This window comes from Choloepus didactylus, chromosome 10 (assembly GCF_015220235.1).
Source record: "Choloepus didactylus isolate mChoDid1 chromosome 10, mChoDid1.pri, whole genome shotgun sequence".
Classification (NCBI taxonomy): domain Eukaryota; kingdom Metazoa; phylum Chordata; class Mammalia; order Pilosa; family Megalonychidae; genus Choloepus; species Choloepus didactylus.
This window is the reverse complement of record NC_051316.1, coordinates 63,867,868-63,884,536: the sequence shown is the minus strand read 5'-3', so window position 1 is coordinate 63,884,536 and position 16,669 is coordinate 63,867,868. Positions and strand designations below refer to the sequence as shown.

Here is a 16,669-nt window from a genome sequence, read left to right as displayed (position 1 = left end):
TGTGGGAATTCGCTTATTTGCGCAAGTTCATTGGTAACTCCCAAATCAATAGTTAACAGTGCTCTTGCAGTCATCTGTGGATGTGTGCAGGAGGCGCGGAGAATGGGAGTCACCCCACGTGCACATGCCCAGCTGAGGCTGAACAAGGCAATGATACTCTTTCTTGTTTCAGCTCTCATACCAAAAACAAGTGTCCATTTCAAGGTGTATTTAGAGTCATGGTTTTCACATTTTTGTGCCCTTTGTTGGTGAAGTCACTGTTTAAAATGGCCCCCAAGCATAGTGCTGAAGTGCTTCCCAGTGTTTCTAAGTACAAGAAGGTTGTGATGTGCCTTATGGAAAAAAATACACGTGTTAGATAAGCTTTGTTTAGAACTGAGTTATAGTGCTATTAGCCCTCAGAGTTCAATGTTAATTATCAACACCCTATTTAATGAGTTAAAATTATCTCCTCCCCCCCACATAATTTGTGGCTAAACTTGCTTACATTTATGCACAGAGGCTTTATTTGAATATTGCTCTAAAATCTTCCAATAGCACTATTTCTAGATGGGATTAAACGGGGATGGTCTCTAAAAGGCTGGTGAAACAAGTACTATTTCTTGATGGAGTTAAATGGGGGCGGTCTCTGAAGTCTGGTGAAACAGAACTTCCTAGGGAATCACTATATGCAAGTTTAAGGAGGAAGCAAAAGATACAATGTGTCTTTAAACACAAACACACATAAAACAAGGTTTTATACTGATTGGTTGAAGAACTGTGCTCACAGGAACTTAATCCTGTATTCCCCCTTAGGGGAAATGGATCAGTATTCACTAATCCATTGTTCCCGGTGACATTATAGAACATAACTACTGCAATTAAAGAGAATCACCTATACTTGCTTTTCCTTTATATTTGATAAGTATCTTGGGAGAGATGTTTTGACACTGTGCAAGTACTGTTTGTCCTCACACACCCAGGAATTTTTGCATTCATCAGTAGAGCTTGTCTGCAACATTTGCTACTGTAAATGCCTAATGTCGATTCTCTATTTCTTACATTTATTCACCAGAATTCTATTATGAGGAAGACCTGACTCTTTTCCTCCCTTTATTTGTTTTATCATTTATATTAGTATGAACCCATGGATATTCACTTTATTCTATGGGCTAAAAGTCCAATACCATCACTACTTATTTTGTTCCTCAAACTGTTCCAGCTTTGCCCATTAGGAGCACCTTCAGGTTGGTTCCCCTTCTTTCACTAATCCCTCATCTCTTTTTGATCATTTACAAACTTTTTAGTATAGGATGTTCCAGGCTCATTCTGTATTTCCCCCTGTTCCAGCCCTAGAATCAACCACTTCTCCTAGGAGCCTGGATTTCATTTATTAGAGTGTGGTATTTTGACCAAAATCTGGCACTAGATGTTTTCATTATTACTGGGATTACTGCTTCTTGGCCCTCAGTGGACAGGGCTAGGAAACATACTTATGTATACTAGCCCTGACATACACATACACTGTGTATGTATTTAAAACCATGAGTTTATACTCATCCTTCTGATTCTAAACGAACGCCACAGGGTACTTTTTAGAGTTCCTCCTTTCTTTGTTTATAACTTCTTCCTCTGCCAGTGAGAAATCCAGTTCTCATCTACAATCTATTAGCTTATTTGTTCAATTATGATATACACATAAAGATTTCGGAATTGCTAAGCTGTATACCTGTGAGAAACACTTTTAAAACCTTATGAAGAGTACTTTTTCTCTTTACTTTTACAACCCTGAATCAAGACATTTTTCTACTGAGTTACTTCAGTTAGTTTGGTCTTCCCTAGCTTCTTCAGTGTTACGTTGCTAGCTTGTAATATAGTCGGTCTCGCTTGTTGGTTTTTGCATTTTATCCGCCCCCCCCCCAATCCTGGTTGGTTGTAACTGCCCAATTAATTTGGGGGTATATGAAGGATATGTGAAACATTACTATGGTTCTAAGAAAGTTATTACACAAATACACTCAGAGAAGTGTCACTTCCTCTTCCGTTCCAATTCCCTTCCTTCTTTGTACCCCTTTCTCATGCAGCCCCTGAAGGCAACCATTTTTATAGTTTTGGTTTATCCTTCCTGTATTTCTTTTGCTCAATTAAGAAGATATCAGTATATTTTCTTATATCTCCTTCTGTATCAGTCTGAGCTCATTTAGGAGGAAAAAGAAACACACAATAATTTGAACAGAGAAAGCTTAATCTAAAGTATTATTAACCCCAACAAGGAATTGGAGTAATGAGGGATTAACTAGTAAGAAGGGAACTCTAAAAATATAAGAACATCATATGACCCAGGAATTCCACTTCTAGGTTTATACTAAAGAAAATTAAAAGCAGGGACTCAAACAGATATTTGCATACCAATGTTCATAGTGGCATTATTCATAACTGCTAAAAGGTAGAAGCAACCCAATTGTCCATCAACCAAGGACTGGAGAAACAATATGTAGTGTATACATACAACGGAATATTATTCAGCCATAAAAAGGAATGAAGCTCTGATACATGTTACAACATGGATGAACCTTCACGTTCATCAGGTTCAATGAAATAAGCCAGACACAAAGGACACATATTGTACTGCGCTTACATGAAATACCTAGAATAAGCAAATTCACAGACAGAAAGAAGATTATAGTTTACCAGGGGTTGGCAGACAGGAGGGTATTGAAAGTTAGTGCTTAATGGATGCAGAGTTCCTGTTTGGGATGGTAATGATAGCACAACAATGTGAATGTAATTAATACCACTGAATTGTACACTTGAAAGTGGTTAAAATGGGAAATTTTGAGTTGCATATAAGTTACCACAATAAAAAGTGGAAAAAAAAAAAAGAAAGAAAAAAGGAATATAGGAATAGAAGATACCCCTAGAGCTGAGAGAGTGTCCCCAAGAAAGAGCTCCCTTTCTCTCTTCAGAACTGAGATCTAGACCTTATTGGCAGAGAAGCTGCTATGGTGCTGTGCCAGTGGAACTTGCCAGAAATCCACCTTCAAGGGTACTGGGGAAAGCAGATCAGGGAAGGTGCTGGCCACTGGGAGCTGCTGAGTGCTGCATACTGCAGGAGTTGGGCACTGGGGAAGCGGTGTACAGTTCAAGAGTCTGCTGAGCCTGCAAACAGGAACAAGAAGCAAAACCCTTTCCTCCTCCAGTGCCCTTTATCAGCAAAGCAAAACAATATTTAAAGGGCCCAGGTCTATTTTTACAGAACAGGCAAAAAAAGGTGATTTTGCAAATTAGAGCTAATAAATTGATAACTGGCCCATCCTTTTAACATGAAGAGTAGCACACTATAGATATGCTTCTGGGCTTTGCTTTCTTCACTTAACAGTATATCCTGGAAATCACACTCTGACTTCATTCTTCCTCATTCTTTATTACAGCTCTGTAGTACTGCATTGTGTGGATGTCCCACAGTTAGTTCAACACTCTCCTATATATATATGGGCATTTAGGGTATTTCAAATTTTTGCAATTCCAAAAAATGCTGCAACGAATATCCTTGTACATATATACTGTCATATTGTTGGAGGTGTATCTTTGGTATAGATTGCCAGAAGTGGGATTGCTGGGTCAAAAGGTAAGTGCATGTGTAACTTTATATGGTACTGCCAAATTTGCATCAATTTGCATTCCCATCAGCAATGTATGAAACAGCCTGTTTCCCTACAACCTTGTCAAAAGAATGTTGCCATATTTTTAAATTTTTAAAGGTAACTCAGTACAGTTTTATTATCTGGTAAAATCATTACCCCCTCACAGTCCTACCCTTCCATAGTGCTCTCCTAGCTATTCCTGCTGCTAATATTTTGTGAGTGTTGAGTGATATTAGTCTCGTTTCCTTTCTTTATACTGTCTTTATCTAGTTTAGGTATCAGTGTTAATATCTGCTTCCTAATATCACTCAATGCCCTAGATAATTGGGACTATCTGGTCTTTGAGTGTTTGGTAGAATATCTCCGTGAAATTATCTGGGCCTACAGCTTTATTTTTTGGAATAAATCCTTAATAACTTCTTGGTTTTCTATGGAAACTGTTCAATATAGGTTTCCTAACTCTAATGGGGTCAATTTTGGTAATCTGTATTTCTCTAGGAAATTACACATTTACCTAGGTTTCCAAATTTATTTACATAGAGCAAACTTTTTTCTTAAAGGGCCAGATAGTGAATATCTTAGTCTGTAGACCATATGGTCTCTGTCACAACTGCTCAACTCTGCTGTTGTATGACTAATGCAGTCATAGATAATACGTAAACAAATGGGTGTGGCTGTGTCCCAATAAACTTTATTTACAAAAACAGGTGGTCAGCCTGTGGGTCCTATTTCGCCAACCTCTGGAATAAAGTTCTGCAAAGTAATCTCTTATGATTTTAAAATTTTGTTTCAATAGCTTTCTGCCTTATTTTGTATGTTTGTGCTTCCTCCTCCATTTCTTCTTTATTAAGTTAGCTAACGGTTTTTTTTTTCATTTTTTTTATTGTGAACTCTTAACATATATATTTAACAGTGATAACTTTCAATGTATGATTTCACAAGTAGAGAGCAAATCTCAAAGAATGTCACAGTTCCATAACTTCAGTCATTTCCATTACTGTAAAATATACCTACAGAAAGGTGTCATCTATCGATTTACAGCTCAACAAGCAATCATATAGGTAATTTCAAAAATTGTTATGGGTTACAGTTCCACAATTTCAGTTATTTCCTTATTATGCAATACAAGGTATATATAGAAAGGTGAAACCTTCAAGGCACAATTCAACAAGCAGCTACAGAGCAAATCCCAAGGGATGCTACAGGCTACAGTTCCACCATGTCATTTACCTCCTTCCAGTCATTCCAACACCCCAGCATCCAGATATATATATATATCATTATATAAAGTTTCAGTTTTCATAGACCTTTGTTCAATCTTATCTTGTTTGTTGCTATTCTTTCCTCTCACTTAATCTCCTTCTTCACCTTCCAGGGTGTCTAGGCAGTGAGCACCCTAACTTGTTGCATATTAAAAGGGGTGCCGACAGTATGGGGAAGGGGACTGCATCTGATAGTTGACCTTAAAGAGGCTATTGCCTCTGGTTTTTAGGACTTGTCTGGTATAGGAACACACTCTAGTGGATTTAAGTTTCTGAGAGATAAAACTGAGTGAGTGCATCTTTTACAGAAAATCAGGTAGGGACCTAGGTAGTTACCTAGGTATTTGGGGACTACCTTTGGTAAGGGCATGGCATGCTGTGGCCAACTGGGATGTCTAGCTGGAGCTTACATAAGAGAAACCTCCAGGGTGGCCTCTCAACTCTATTTGGGATCTCTCAGCCACTGTGACCTCAGCTTGTTACTTTTCTTTTTTGCCCTCTTTCGGACAAGTAGGCATTTTCAATCCCTCATTGCCAGAGCTAGGCTCATTCCTGGGAATCATGTCCGGCATCGCCAGGGAGCTTCACTCCCCTGGGAGTCATGTCCCTCGTGGGAGAAGGTTAATGAATTTATTTGCTGAGTTGGGCTTAGAGAGAGAAAGGCCACACCTTAGCAACAGAGGTTGCCTGGAGGCCTCTTAAGCATAATGATAGGAGGGCTCAGCCTCCTATTTACAACCCTAAATTGAGCAAGTCTCAAGTCAAGGGCTTGATTTATTAAGTAGTGGGTTCCTAACTTAACTTAATACATATTCTATCCCAAGATAAACAGTCAGTTTCTTACATTATCTTCACTTAGTTGTACAATCATCATGGCTCTCAACTTTAAACAATTATCATAAAATAATACATCACAGAGCTCTTATCGGCTAATTATTCAACCCTAGTACTAGTGTAGAGTTGGTAAGTTGGTAGTGTACAGTTGGTAAGATAAAGTCATTAATACATAATGGGTAGTTTTTCCGTACCACTCTGTTGTTAACCCTCTGCAGCAGTATCATACCTTCCTTATAAGTATATCATGGTAACACTTACTTAGGTTGGTGGTGCTACTCTGAGGGATACTTGCCTTTAAACAACCATTTACGAACATGTTCACCTTCAATGCATTATAATCCCATTAATGAACCATAGTCACTCCTGACCATTCCCATACCATTAAGATCACCCTCATTATCACATCTGTACATATTAGATTATTGTTTCCCCTTCACTAGGTCCTGACTATCTCTAGGTCCCCTATAGTCTACATTTTAGACTCTTATTTTACATTTTTCAGAGTTCACATTAGTAGTAACATACAATACTTATTGTTTTCTGTCTGGCTTATTTCACTCGGCATTGAACCTTGAAGATTCACCCACGTTGTCATGTTCCACAACCTCATTCCTTCTTACTGCAGCTAGTATTCCATTGTGTGTATATATACCACATTAGCTAATAGTTTATCTTTGTTAATTATTTCACAAAATCAAAGTTTTGATGTATTAAGATCTATTGTTTTTCTATTCCCTTCCTCAGTAATTTCTGCTTTTATCTTAATTATTGCCTTCCTTATACTTTCTTTGGGTTTACTTCGTTCTCTTCCTAGTTTTCTGAGATGGGAATTTAATTCATTTATTTTTATCCTTTTTTATTAATAGTTGTTTAGTGCAATGAATTTTCCTCTGACCACTGCTTTAAACACATTCCTTAGATTCCGAAATGTGGTGTTTTCAATGTCACTATTCCTTAAAAATTTTGTAATTTGTTTGTATCTCTCCTTTTGCCCAGGACTTATTTAATATTGTCTAGGTGGAAAGGACTTTCTGATTTTGGTTTTTGTAGTAAATTCTAGTTTTATTACATTGTGATCAGCATTGTTTGTAATATTTCACTTTATGGAAGTTACTGATGTTTCCTTTATGATCTAATACATGATCAATTTTTATGAATATGACATGTAATCTCTATTATCAGGTTGCAAATTTTATGTGGGTGCATACACACACACACACACACACACAAGATGTACACTTGATTTTGTTGTTTAGAGTTTCTATCTCCTCATTTTTTGTCCTTTTGATCTGTCTTGTATTGAGATTGATATATTAAGAAATCCTATTGCTAGTTGGCTTCTATCTAGTTTATTTGCATCTCCTATAGTTTTGTTTCATAAAATTGCTGTATTATTTGGTGAATATATACTCATAAGTATTACAACTCAATTGTGATTTTTAGCTTTTGGCATTAAAAAGTCTCCTTCTACACAAGAGAAAGAAATGGCCATAGTTGAAAAGTGTAACTGAGGGGATTTTTAGGACTCTTGAATTTTTTATGTAGCTGTTCAATTTTTTTGTAAGGCAGTGATAATTTTCCTTTATTATGTGCATGTTGAATGGTTTGATAAAACTTGTTTTTGTAGAGATTTTAAAAAGGGACTTAATCCTACAAATAAGATAAATGTTATACCCGGAAGATCGGAAAGCAGTGACACGAACAGATATCTGCACGCCAATGTTCATAGCAGCATTATTCACAATTGCCAAGAGATGGAAACAACCCAAATGTCCTTCAACAGATGAGTGGATAAATAAAATGTGGTATATACACACGATGGAATACTACGCGGCAGTAAGAAGGAACGATCTCGTGAAACATATGACAACATGGATGAACCTTGAAGACATAATGCTGAGCGAAATAAGCCAGGCACAAAAAGAGAAATATTATATGCTACCACTAATGTGAACTTTGAAAAATGTAAAACAAATGGTTTATAATGTAGAATGTAGGGGAACTAGCAGTAGAGAGCAATTAAGGAAGGGGGAACAATAATCCAAGAAGAACAGATAAGCTATTTAACGTTCTGGGGATGCCCAGGAATGACTATGGTCTGTTCATTTCTGATGGATATAGTAGGAGCAAGTTCACAGAAATGTTGCTATATTAGGTAACTTTCTTGGGGTAAAGTAGGAACATGTTGGAAGTTAAGCAGTTATCTTAGGTTAGTTGTCTTTTTCTTACTCCCTTGTTATGGTCTCTTTGAAATGTTCTTTTATTGTATGTTTGTTTTCTTTTTAACTTTTTTTTTCATACAGTTGATTTAAAAAGAAGGGAAATTTAAAAAAAAAAAAAAAAAGAAAAACAAGGAAAAAAAAAAGATGTAGTGCCCCCTTGAGGAGCCTGTGGAGAATGCAGGGGTATTCGCCTACCCCACCTCCATGGTTGCTAACATGACCACAGACATAGGGGACTGGTGGTTTGATGGGTTGAGCCCTCTACCACAGGTTTTACCCTTGGGAAGACGGTTGCTGCAAAGGAGAGGCTAGGCCTCCCTATGGTTGTGCCTAAGAGCCTCCTCCCGAATGCCTCTTTGTTGCTCAGATGTGGCCCTGTCTCTCTAGCTAAGCCAACTTGAAAGGTGAAATCACTGCCCTCCCCCCTACGTGGGATCAGACACCCAGGGGAGTGAATCTCCCTGGCAACGTGGAATATGACTCCCGGGGAGGAATGCAGACCTGGCATCGTGGGACGGAGAACATCTTCTTGACCAAAAGGGGGATGTGAAAGGAAATGAAATAAGCTTCAGTGGCAGAGAGATTCCAAAAGGAGCCGAGAGGTCACTCTGGTGGGCACTCTTATGCACACTTTAGACAACCCTTTTTAGGTTCTAAAGAATTGGGGTAGCTGGTGGTGGATACCTGAAACTATCAAACTACAACCCAGAACCCATGAATCTCGAAGACAGTTGTATAAAAATGTAGCTTATGAGGGGTGACAATGGGATTGGGAAAGCCATAAGGACCACACTCCACTTTGTCTAGTTTATGGATGGATGAGTAGAAAAATAGGGGAAGGAAACAAACAGACAAAGGTACCCAGTGTTCTTTTTTACTTCAATTGCTCTTTTTCACTCTAATTATTATTCTTGTTATTTTTGTGTGTGTGCTAATGAAGGTGTCAGGGATTGATTTGGGTGATGAATGTACCACTATGTAATGGTACTGTAAACAATCGAAAGTACGATTTGTTTTGTATGACTGCGTGGTATGTGAATATATCTCAATAAAATGAAGATTAAAAAAAAAAAAAAGATAAATGTTATATAAATATTACCGCCTTTAAGATAAAAATACTTATTGAAGTTGAAAAAATTACTAAAATACATAATCTTAGACACTAGTATGATTGCAAAAGAATGTAACAGAAACATGTAGTATACTTTTGTGCTGGTTTGAATGTATTATGTCCCCCAGAAAAACCCATGTTCTTTGATGCAATCTTGTGGAGGCAAACATATTAATGGGGATTAAGTTGGAACGTTTAGATTGGGTTGTTTCCATGGAAATGCTCCCCACCCAACTGGAGGTGATAACTCTGATAAGATATTTCCATGGAGGCATGGCCCCACCCGTTCAGGGTAGGCCTTGATCAGTGGAGCCATATAAATGAGCTGACAAACAGAAGGAACTCAGTGCACCTGAGAGTGACATTCTGAAGAGGAGCCACAGCCAAGGACACTTTGAAGAAAGCAAAGGAGCTGCAGATGAGAGACATTTTGAAGACAACCATTGAAAGCAGACTCTTGCTCCAGAGAAGTTAAGAGAGGACCAACACCCCAAGAGCAACTAAGAGTGACATTTTTGAGGAACTTCAGCCTAGAGAGGAATGTCCTGGGAGAAAGCCATTTTGAAACCAGAACTTTGGAGCAGATGCCAGCCTGCCTTCCCAGCTAACAGAGGTTTTCTGAACACCATCCGCCATCCTCCAGTGAAAGTACCCAACTGTTGATGACTTACTTTGGACACTTATGGCCTTAAGACTGTAACTTTGTAACCAAATAAATCCCCTTTTATAAAAGCCAATCCATCTCTGGTGTTTTGCATTCCGGCATTAGCAAACTAGAACAATTCTGAATGAATATTCCCAATTAGAAATTCTAGGTTCTATTTTAACTGAGTCACACTGCACAGGAATTTAGAACCTAACTTTAATAGTCATCAAAACCTTTGCCACTATTGCACAATTTTGCCCTAATAGACAAAATCTGTGAGGCATGTTAAGTTGCAGTATGCATGAGTTCATCTCATTTGTATTCCAGTAAATTTTTTCTTCTAACCATTTTTCCAAACAATATATATGCATTTAACATTCGTTGTCAATAAAAAGTATCTGAAGTCATTTCCACTTGTCAAAAAGTAATCTCTTGATACTTATATTTTAAAGATTTTTTAACTTCTGTGTTAATATTGAGTAGTATGAATTCTGCATTGAGAAACTGAATTTCATACAGGTGGTAGCTGTAAATTCAGTCAGAATAAGAAAATTATTTTTTAATTAGAGAAATTGTAGGTCTGCAGAAAAATCATTCAGAAAATACAGAATTCCTGTTTACCTCCCCCATTATTAAGTTTGCATTAGTGTTGGTACCTTTGTTACAACTGTTGAATGAAAATTATTTTTTTCTAGTTAGGTTCACATCAGTTCTTGAAGAATAATCATAACTACATTAAGATATGTGTTTTAGTTTAATAGTTTTAAATGCCTATTTGTGATGTTAATAGGCAACTTAGATGAGTTCAGGGGAAAAAAAAAATGTTATTATCTCCAGAAATGTCAATTACAGAGAGTTCCTACCACCCCTTCCTCCCCTCAAGAACTAAATGGGTTACATAATGCTTCTCCAAAAGTTTCTAATTCCATTGTCTTGTGTTTTCATGTTGAAAATACTTTTGCTTTTTTCTCTTGAGTGCCAATTTCTTACTAGTACCATTTCTTAATGTAACATGTTTAATCTCAACTGTATTTTAACTATTTTTGTAAGGTGTAAATGGAAATATGCACATTTTGTATGTTGTGCTTTTTTGTGTGTGTGTGGGATATATGCAGTGTGGTCCAATTGTTCTCCATTATTCGGTTATGCTGACTTAGGAATTTATCAAACATTAAATTTAAAATTGACCACTCTTTTAATTAAAATTAACTTTTAAATGTTTATAGAAGTATGTGCTGTGAAGTGATTTGAAATTTGTAATATTTTTGTCATGAACTGTACTGCTAATTATTGTAATGTAATGAAACTAGTTACGGTGACTAAAAAAGATGTACTTTGTCACATTTAATGCTTTGCGGCTTGAACTGTACTTTATTCAATATCAGGATTGTTACCTCTGCTATATTTTTGTTTCCATCTGCCTGGTATACTTTTTTCAACTCTTTATTTTTAGCCTCTTTGAATAATTTTGTTATAGATGTGTCTTTTCTCTCAGCACGAGTTCTGTTTTCTGAGCCAAACCTGAAAACCCTTTTAATAGGTTATTCCTATGACTGATGTATTTGGTCTGAACTCTATTACAAAATCTTATAATTACATTTATTTTATTATATTAACTATTTTACTGAGATGTGTATTCTTTGCTTATTTAATATTTTTAAATTGGAGGATGGTGGTTTGTTTGTACTTTTGTTCTAGTGGTTATCTTTGTACTTTTTAAAAAAATGCCTAGTTACCCATTTTCTTATTTAACCCTTTACTATCTGGTTTCTCAGTTGCTATTTTTTCCCCAGCATTCTTTAAAATTCACCTATTGCCCACACATTATCTTCCTAATTTTTTAGTTAAAATACACTACTTTGTTATAATAAACAATGGCTGTACATTAGTTTTCTACCCTCATCCTCACCATGTTTGTCTTTCTGCTGAAGTTTTCCCAGTCATTATTTGGTTGGAAAAAGCTTACCCTCTAGTATATTTCTCAGAAATGGCTGGTGGCTGCAGAATTACCCAACTTCTAGTATACTGAAAATTTTTTCTGTAGCCTTGATATGAGGAAGACAGCTTGGCTGGACATAAAATCCTTGCTTCATACTTTCATTGAGTTTTTAAAAAATACTGCTCCATTGTTGCCTTACTATGTATGTCAGTTCTGCAATGTCTGATGCTAGTCTAAATCTTCTGCCTCTGTCTTTCATTTCCACTAGTTTCTCTGACTCATTTTACTTCTTTATGTCATTTTCATTATCTTGGTTGTTTTCATGCCTTTCTTCAGTAAATTTTCATTTGAGTCTATTCTCCCTTGGGTGCCTTGTAATTTATTTATTTATGTAATAATTTTCTTTTTCTTTCTATTTCTTTCCTGAATTCCATCAATTGTTTGTTCATTTCCCCCTTTTTTCATCATTTTCCATTTTTAGTTTTTATATTTCTAACTCAAGGTGGTTTTTCATATCCTCAGATGCTTGTTTAAGTATATTCAATTCTATTTGGAGTGTAGACTTACAGTTTTCTTTGTTTCCTTGTTATTTTCCACTGTTAGAGAGGGATTCCTCAGTTGATTTATATTATTTCCTGATCTTCTGCAATAAATTCTCTTCAGATTTATTTCCTTTTGTTCATTTTGTCATCACAAAATGACGGAGGGAGACTTTCTAAGATTCTTAGTTTAATGATGCTCTTTTCTGTCCATTTAGCCAAGGCCAGATAAATTAGAGTGTTTTTTAATTGTTTTGGTTGGGGGGAGGGTTGTGAGTCTTCTAATTTATGGTTCTCTTTCTTGTAAGAACCTTAAGTCCTCTCACCTTTCTCCTTCTTTTCCCTTTCAATACCCTTTAATTGGTACCTATTGGGCCATTGAGCAGTGCTTCCATGGCCAAAGAAGCAAGGGGGATGGGCAAAATGATCCAAGTGATATGTCTACTGTAATAAAAGCTGAAGTTTTGGAATAACAGGTAAGTTGTGGTAGCACTTAAGAAGTAACAATTATCTCTCCTATTCTTAGGAATTAAAATCTCTGAATAGTCCAAAATCTCAAAAATGCTGAAGCTAAGCTATTTAGCTTGCTATGGATTAAGGAGAACATATTATCAAAAAATCAATCTCAACTAACTGCCTTTTCTTCCCCTTATATGCATAAAATGAGTCAAGTAGCTCCTTATTAGACAAAGGAAAGAGCTAGAAATTTATTTATTTTATGCCATAATAAAGAGCTCATGTGCTCAGGTTGTTTTTATTACATTTTTAAGTTACTGGTTTGGGGAAGAAAGGTGTAGACAAAGCATACAGATACAGAATTCAGATTTTGTACTGGTTTATTTGTGGACCCTTAAGATTAGTATTAGTCATATTTTAAATGTAATACTTTCACAGCACATCAAAAAAATCCCAACTGAGGAATGTCATACTAACTGTTCCTACACTAGATTAAAAATATATATATTTTTACATATATAACTATATGTAGAGGGACTAAAAGACAACCAAGGAAATGCAGCTGATTTAATAGTGGAAACCAGCCATGAAAAAGCAATGTGTTGAGTAGTCTTAACATTACTACTATATAACATGACTTAAAAAAATGATTATGGTCAATCATCACGTTATTAATCACAGCAAAAAGATCTATTTCATTTTAATTATCAATCTTCTTTTTTCAGTCAATCTCTAAAAATTACTTCCTCAGGTTTCTGAAAGCTTCATTCATTCTACTCATTCTACAAATATCTATTGACTTTCTATTACGTGCCAGAGTTTTAGGAACTGAGGATATAGGAATGAATGTGACAGATATAGCTTATGGATCTTTCAAGTCTGAATTAGGAAGACAGAAAATTAAACAGGCATATTATAATAAAATGATGAGTATTTCAATAGGAAAGTATGAGGTGCTATATGAGGTACCTAAATGGAGTCTTTAGTCCTTTGGCTAAGATTCAAAGGATGAGTAGAAGACAGCAAGGCCCAGGGGTATAAGGAAGAGTGAGTATTCTAGGCAAAGGCCTGGAGTGACAGAGCACATTCTAGGAAATGAAAAGCAGGACAGTGTGGCTGGAGCACCTCAGAGATAAAGCTAAAAAGCCCAGCAAGTTCCATTCTGCTTTGTGAGCCACTTAAGGATTCAGGACTTTAGCCTAAGGGTCTTCAAAGGGTTTTAAGCAAAGGAAGGACACAATCAGATGTGCATTTTAGAAAAACCCAACTAGTTAATCAATGACAGTTACAGAGAGCCCATTGGAGCAAAGCAGTACAGCAGACTTAAGGACAATTTACAGATGAAAAAGTTTGGATTCTCAATGAACTTTCATGGACTTTAGAAATGTTACAAGAGTTCAAGGTAGAATAAGTGTATCTATACCCTAAGGGAGAGAGGTGGGCTGAAGTAAACCGAAAAGGAATCTCAGGGGTCTTAAAAGATGGGATAGGTTTCAGATAGGGGAGAGGCCACATGCATCCTGAGCCATTTGAAAGAAAAAGTCATTGCAAAGTAATCTAGAAAGGCAGATTTGGGCTATATACAGAAGGGTCTGAATGTCTGGCTGAGGAGCTTGAAATTTTTCCATCGAGAAGAGGTACAGTCATCGACAATTTCTGAACAAATGAGCATGCTCAGGTGACAGCGTGATGAATAAAAGAGAAGGAGAAAAGACTGGAACAACCCTTAAGAGCTTTCCTAGTTCTCCAAGTGTTGCTAATATAAATGTTAGCAGTCTGTGTTTGCACGGTGGTGGTGGAGTTATCAAGAGGAACAGATTTGGCAGTTATTAACCAAAGAAAACAAGGTAGAATTGAAATGACTGCTTGAATATTTGAGGTGGAAAAAACAGGGTAGGACCAATGATAACATTAGCTGAAGTGGTCTGAAATAAGTGGCATATAAACTGGAAATTATAAATTTTACTATTAGAAACACAATGTCTCTATACCAGTATTATCACAAAACTGCTTCTCAAACACGATTGGCAGACTGGTATTGAACTATGAACTGTTTATTATCCAAACTGAACAGAAAAACAAAAGTAAGCATTTAGAAATTTTCATAACATTTTGACAGCAATTCTATCTTTGTTAAATCTAATAATAAAATTAGATTTATATTGTCTTTTTTTAATTCCATTTTTCTAGCAATTCATTTTTATTGTATTTTACAAAAAATGTATCTGTCAAAGATTGAAAATTAAAAAAAAACAAACCCAAAGCTGATCCATTACCACAGAGAGTTTGAGAAGTCTGTCAGAGTATTTAGGTTGCTCCCTTAATCTATCTAGTAAATTAACTGTTCTCTTTGTGAACATACATTTAAAAACGAATAAAGATTTGAATATGGACTGGATATTTGAGGCTATGTACTTATTGCTAATTTTTTTTTAGGTATAATAACACCATCGTAATTCTGTAGAAGAATATTCTTCGGAGCTATATGCTGATGTATTTAGGGGTAAAGTATGTGATGTCTGTGATTTACTGAATGGTTCAGCAAAAGAAAAAGACACTCAGCAGGCATCACATACTCATACAGCTAAAGCAAACATGGCCAAATGTTAACAATGGTTGAATTTAAGGGGGGGGGGGATATGGACGATAATCGTATTATACTTTCAACTTTTCATTGTATGCGGTTGAAAAAAAATTTTTAAATGAATAGTATTCTACAAAAGCAAAGTCTTACATACCCCAAAGTCACTAGATCAGTATCATCCGGGATGATTTCCGGATCTGCGTCTTTCTCAAGGCACTTCAGTTTATCAAGACTAAAAACAACAAAACCAGAAAGGAAAAGCAATCACTTTATGATTGACCATGCCTCTTGTTCAGATAAAATCCATCAGACAGCTCAGAGGAGAGACAGATCAAGGCAATGATTTTTGTGCTGACATTCTATAATGAAAAGGATATATGGCCGATGGAAAGCAATCAATACTGTCAGAAGGCGAAAGACCGTTAAAAGTTATTTTTGTATTTTCACCTCCTAGTAAGGTACTTAAAAAAAAAAAAAAAAAGAGTAATGACATAGCCGGGAGTTAATGTAGCCCAAGAGACAGGAGTTAATCAAGGTTTTAACACTCCTTGGATTAAGTCTCCTCCAGCTTCACCATTACTCAGGTTGTTCCATTGTCAAACTGTCAATGGAGGTACACTTCGTTGTTACCCTGTTTTTCTTTATTAACAAGCATTTTAAAAATTAACTAATAGAAAAATTAACCTTTTATGCAGCTCTCTCGCTCCTTCACCCCAACTCGCAGAAACTGTACGTTGGGATCACAGGACTCTAACAGGAAGGCTCCGGCCGGTTGAAATCTTTTAAAGGGCGGCCTCCTACCCCGGGGGTCTAAACTACAGACCTTCCCAGGGGTGGATCCTAGCAGCAAGGCTGCACAACGCCTGGCCTCCACACAGCAAAAACCCCTCGGCCCGCACTCACCCACACACAGCTCGCAGCTCGGCCGCCGCCTCCAGGCTGCAGCCCAGATACCGGGCCACCGCGGCATCCTCCCGGCCGGAGTCTGCGCCTCCTCGGCGCCCCGGCAGAGCGGGCGCCGGAGGCTCCTTCAGCGACAAGTCCCCAGCCCCACGCAACCGGCCACGCCATAACTCCCCGAAGGCGCCCACGTGGAAAACACGAGTGTTTAGCTCCGGGAGCTCGTACTCTGGAAAGTTGCAACCACCGCTACTGGGGACCGGCTCCTGCCTACCGTCCACCTCACTACACGTTAGCAAGCCTAGAGTGCCTTCAGCCATGCTGGCCCCTCTCCCTTCCCCGCAAAAGCTGGGCAATAAGAGCCTCGCGGAGCATGATGGGACTTGTAGTTGCCCCTGGTTCCTGGCGGGCGAGTGGCGGGGCGCGCGGGTCTGACATCAGACACTACATTTCCCGGCAATCTCCGGGTCGAGCCCATGCGCTGGGCTGAACGCATTGTTCTCGGCGATGAGCGGTGTAGGCCCCGGGCGCGGCTCGTCGCCCACTGGGG

The 16,669-nt window shown here is 37.5% G+C and overlaps 1 protein-coding gene across 2 annotated transcripts in view; it reads right to left on the bottom strand.

Moving 5' to 3' along the window:
- Positions 1-16,453, bottom strand: part of SNAPC3 (small nuclear RNA activating complex polypeptide 3) — a 51,827-nt gene extending 35,374 nt beyond the window's left edge. For both annotated transcript variants that reach the window (XM_037798579.1, XM_037798577.1), the window contains exons 1-2: positions 16,123-16,453; positions 15,374-15,451 (exon numbers count right to left, since the gene is read on the bottom strand). In XM_037798579.1, the coding sequence (XP_037654507.1) occupies positions 15,374-15,451; positions 16,123-16,439 (395 nt within the window). In that variant the 5' untranslated portion in view covers positions 16,440-16,453. The remainder of the gene's footprint in view (positions 1-15,373; positions 15,452-16,122) is intronic.
- Positions 16,454-16,669: the final 216 nt, after the last annotated feature.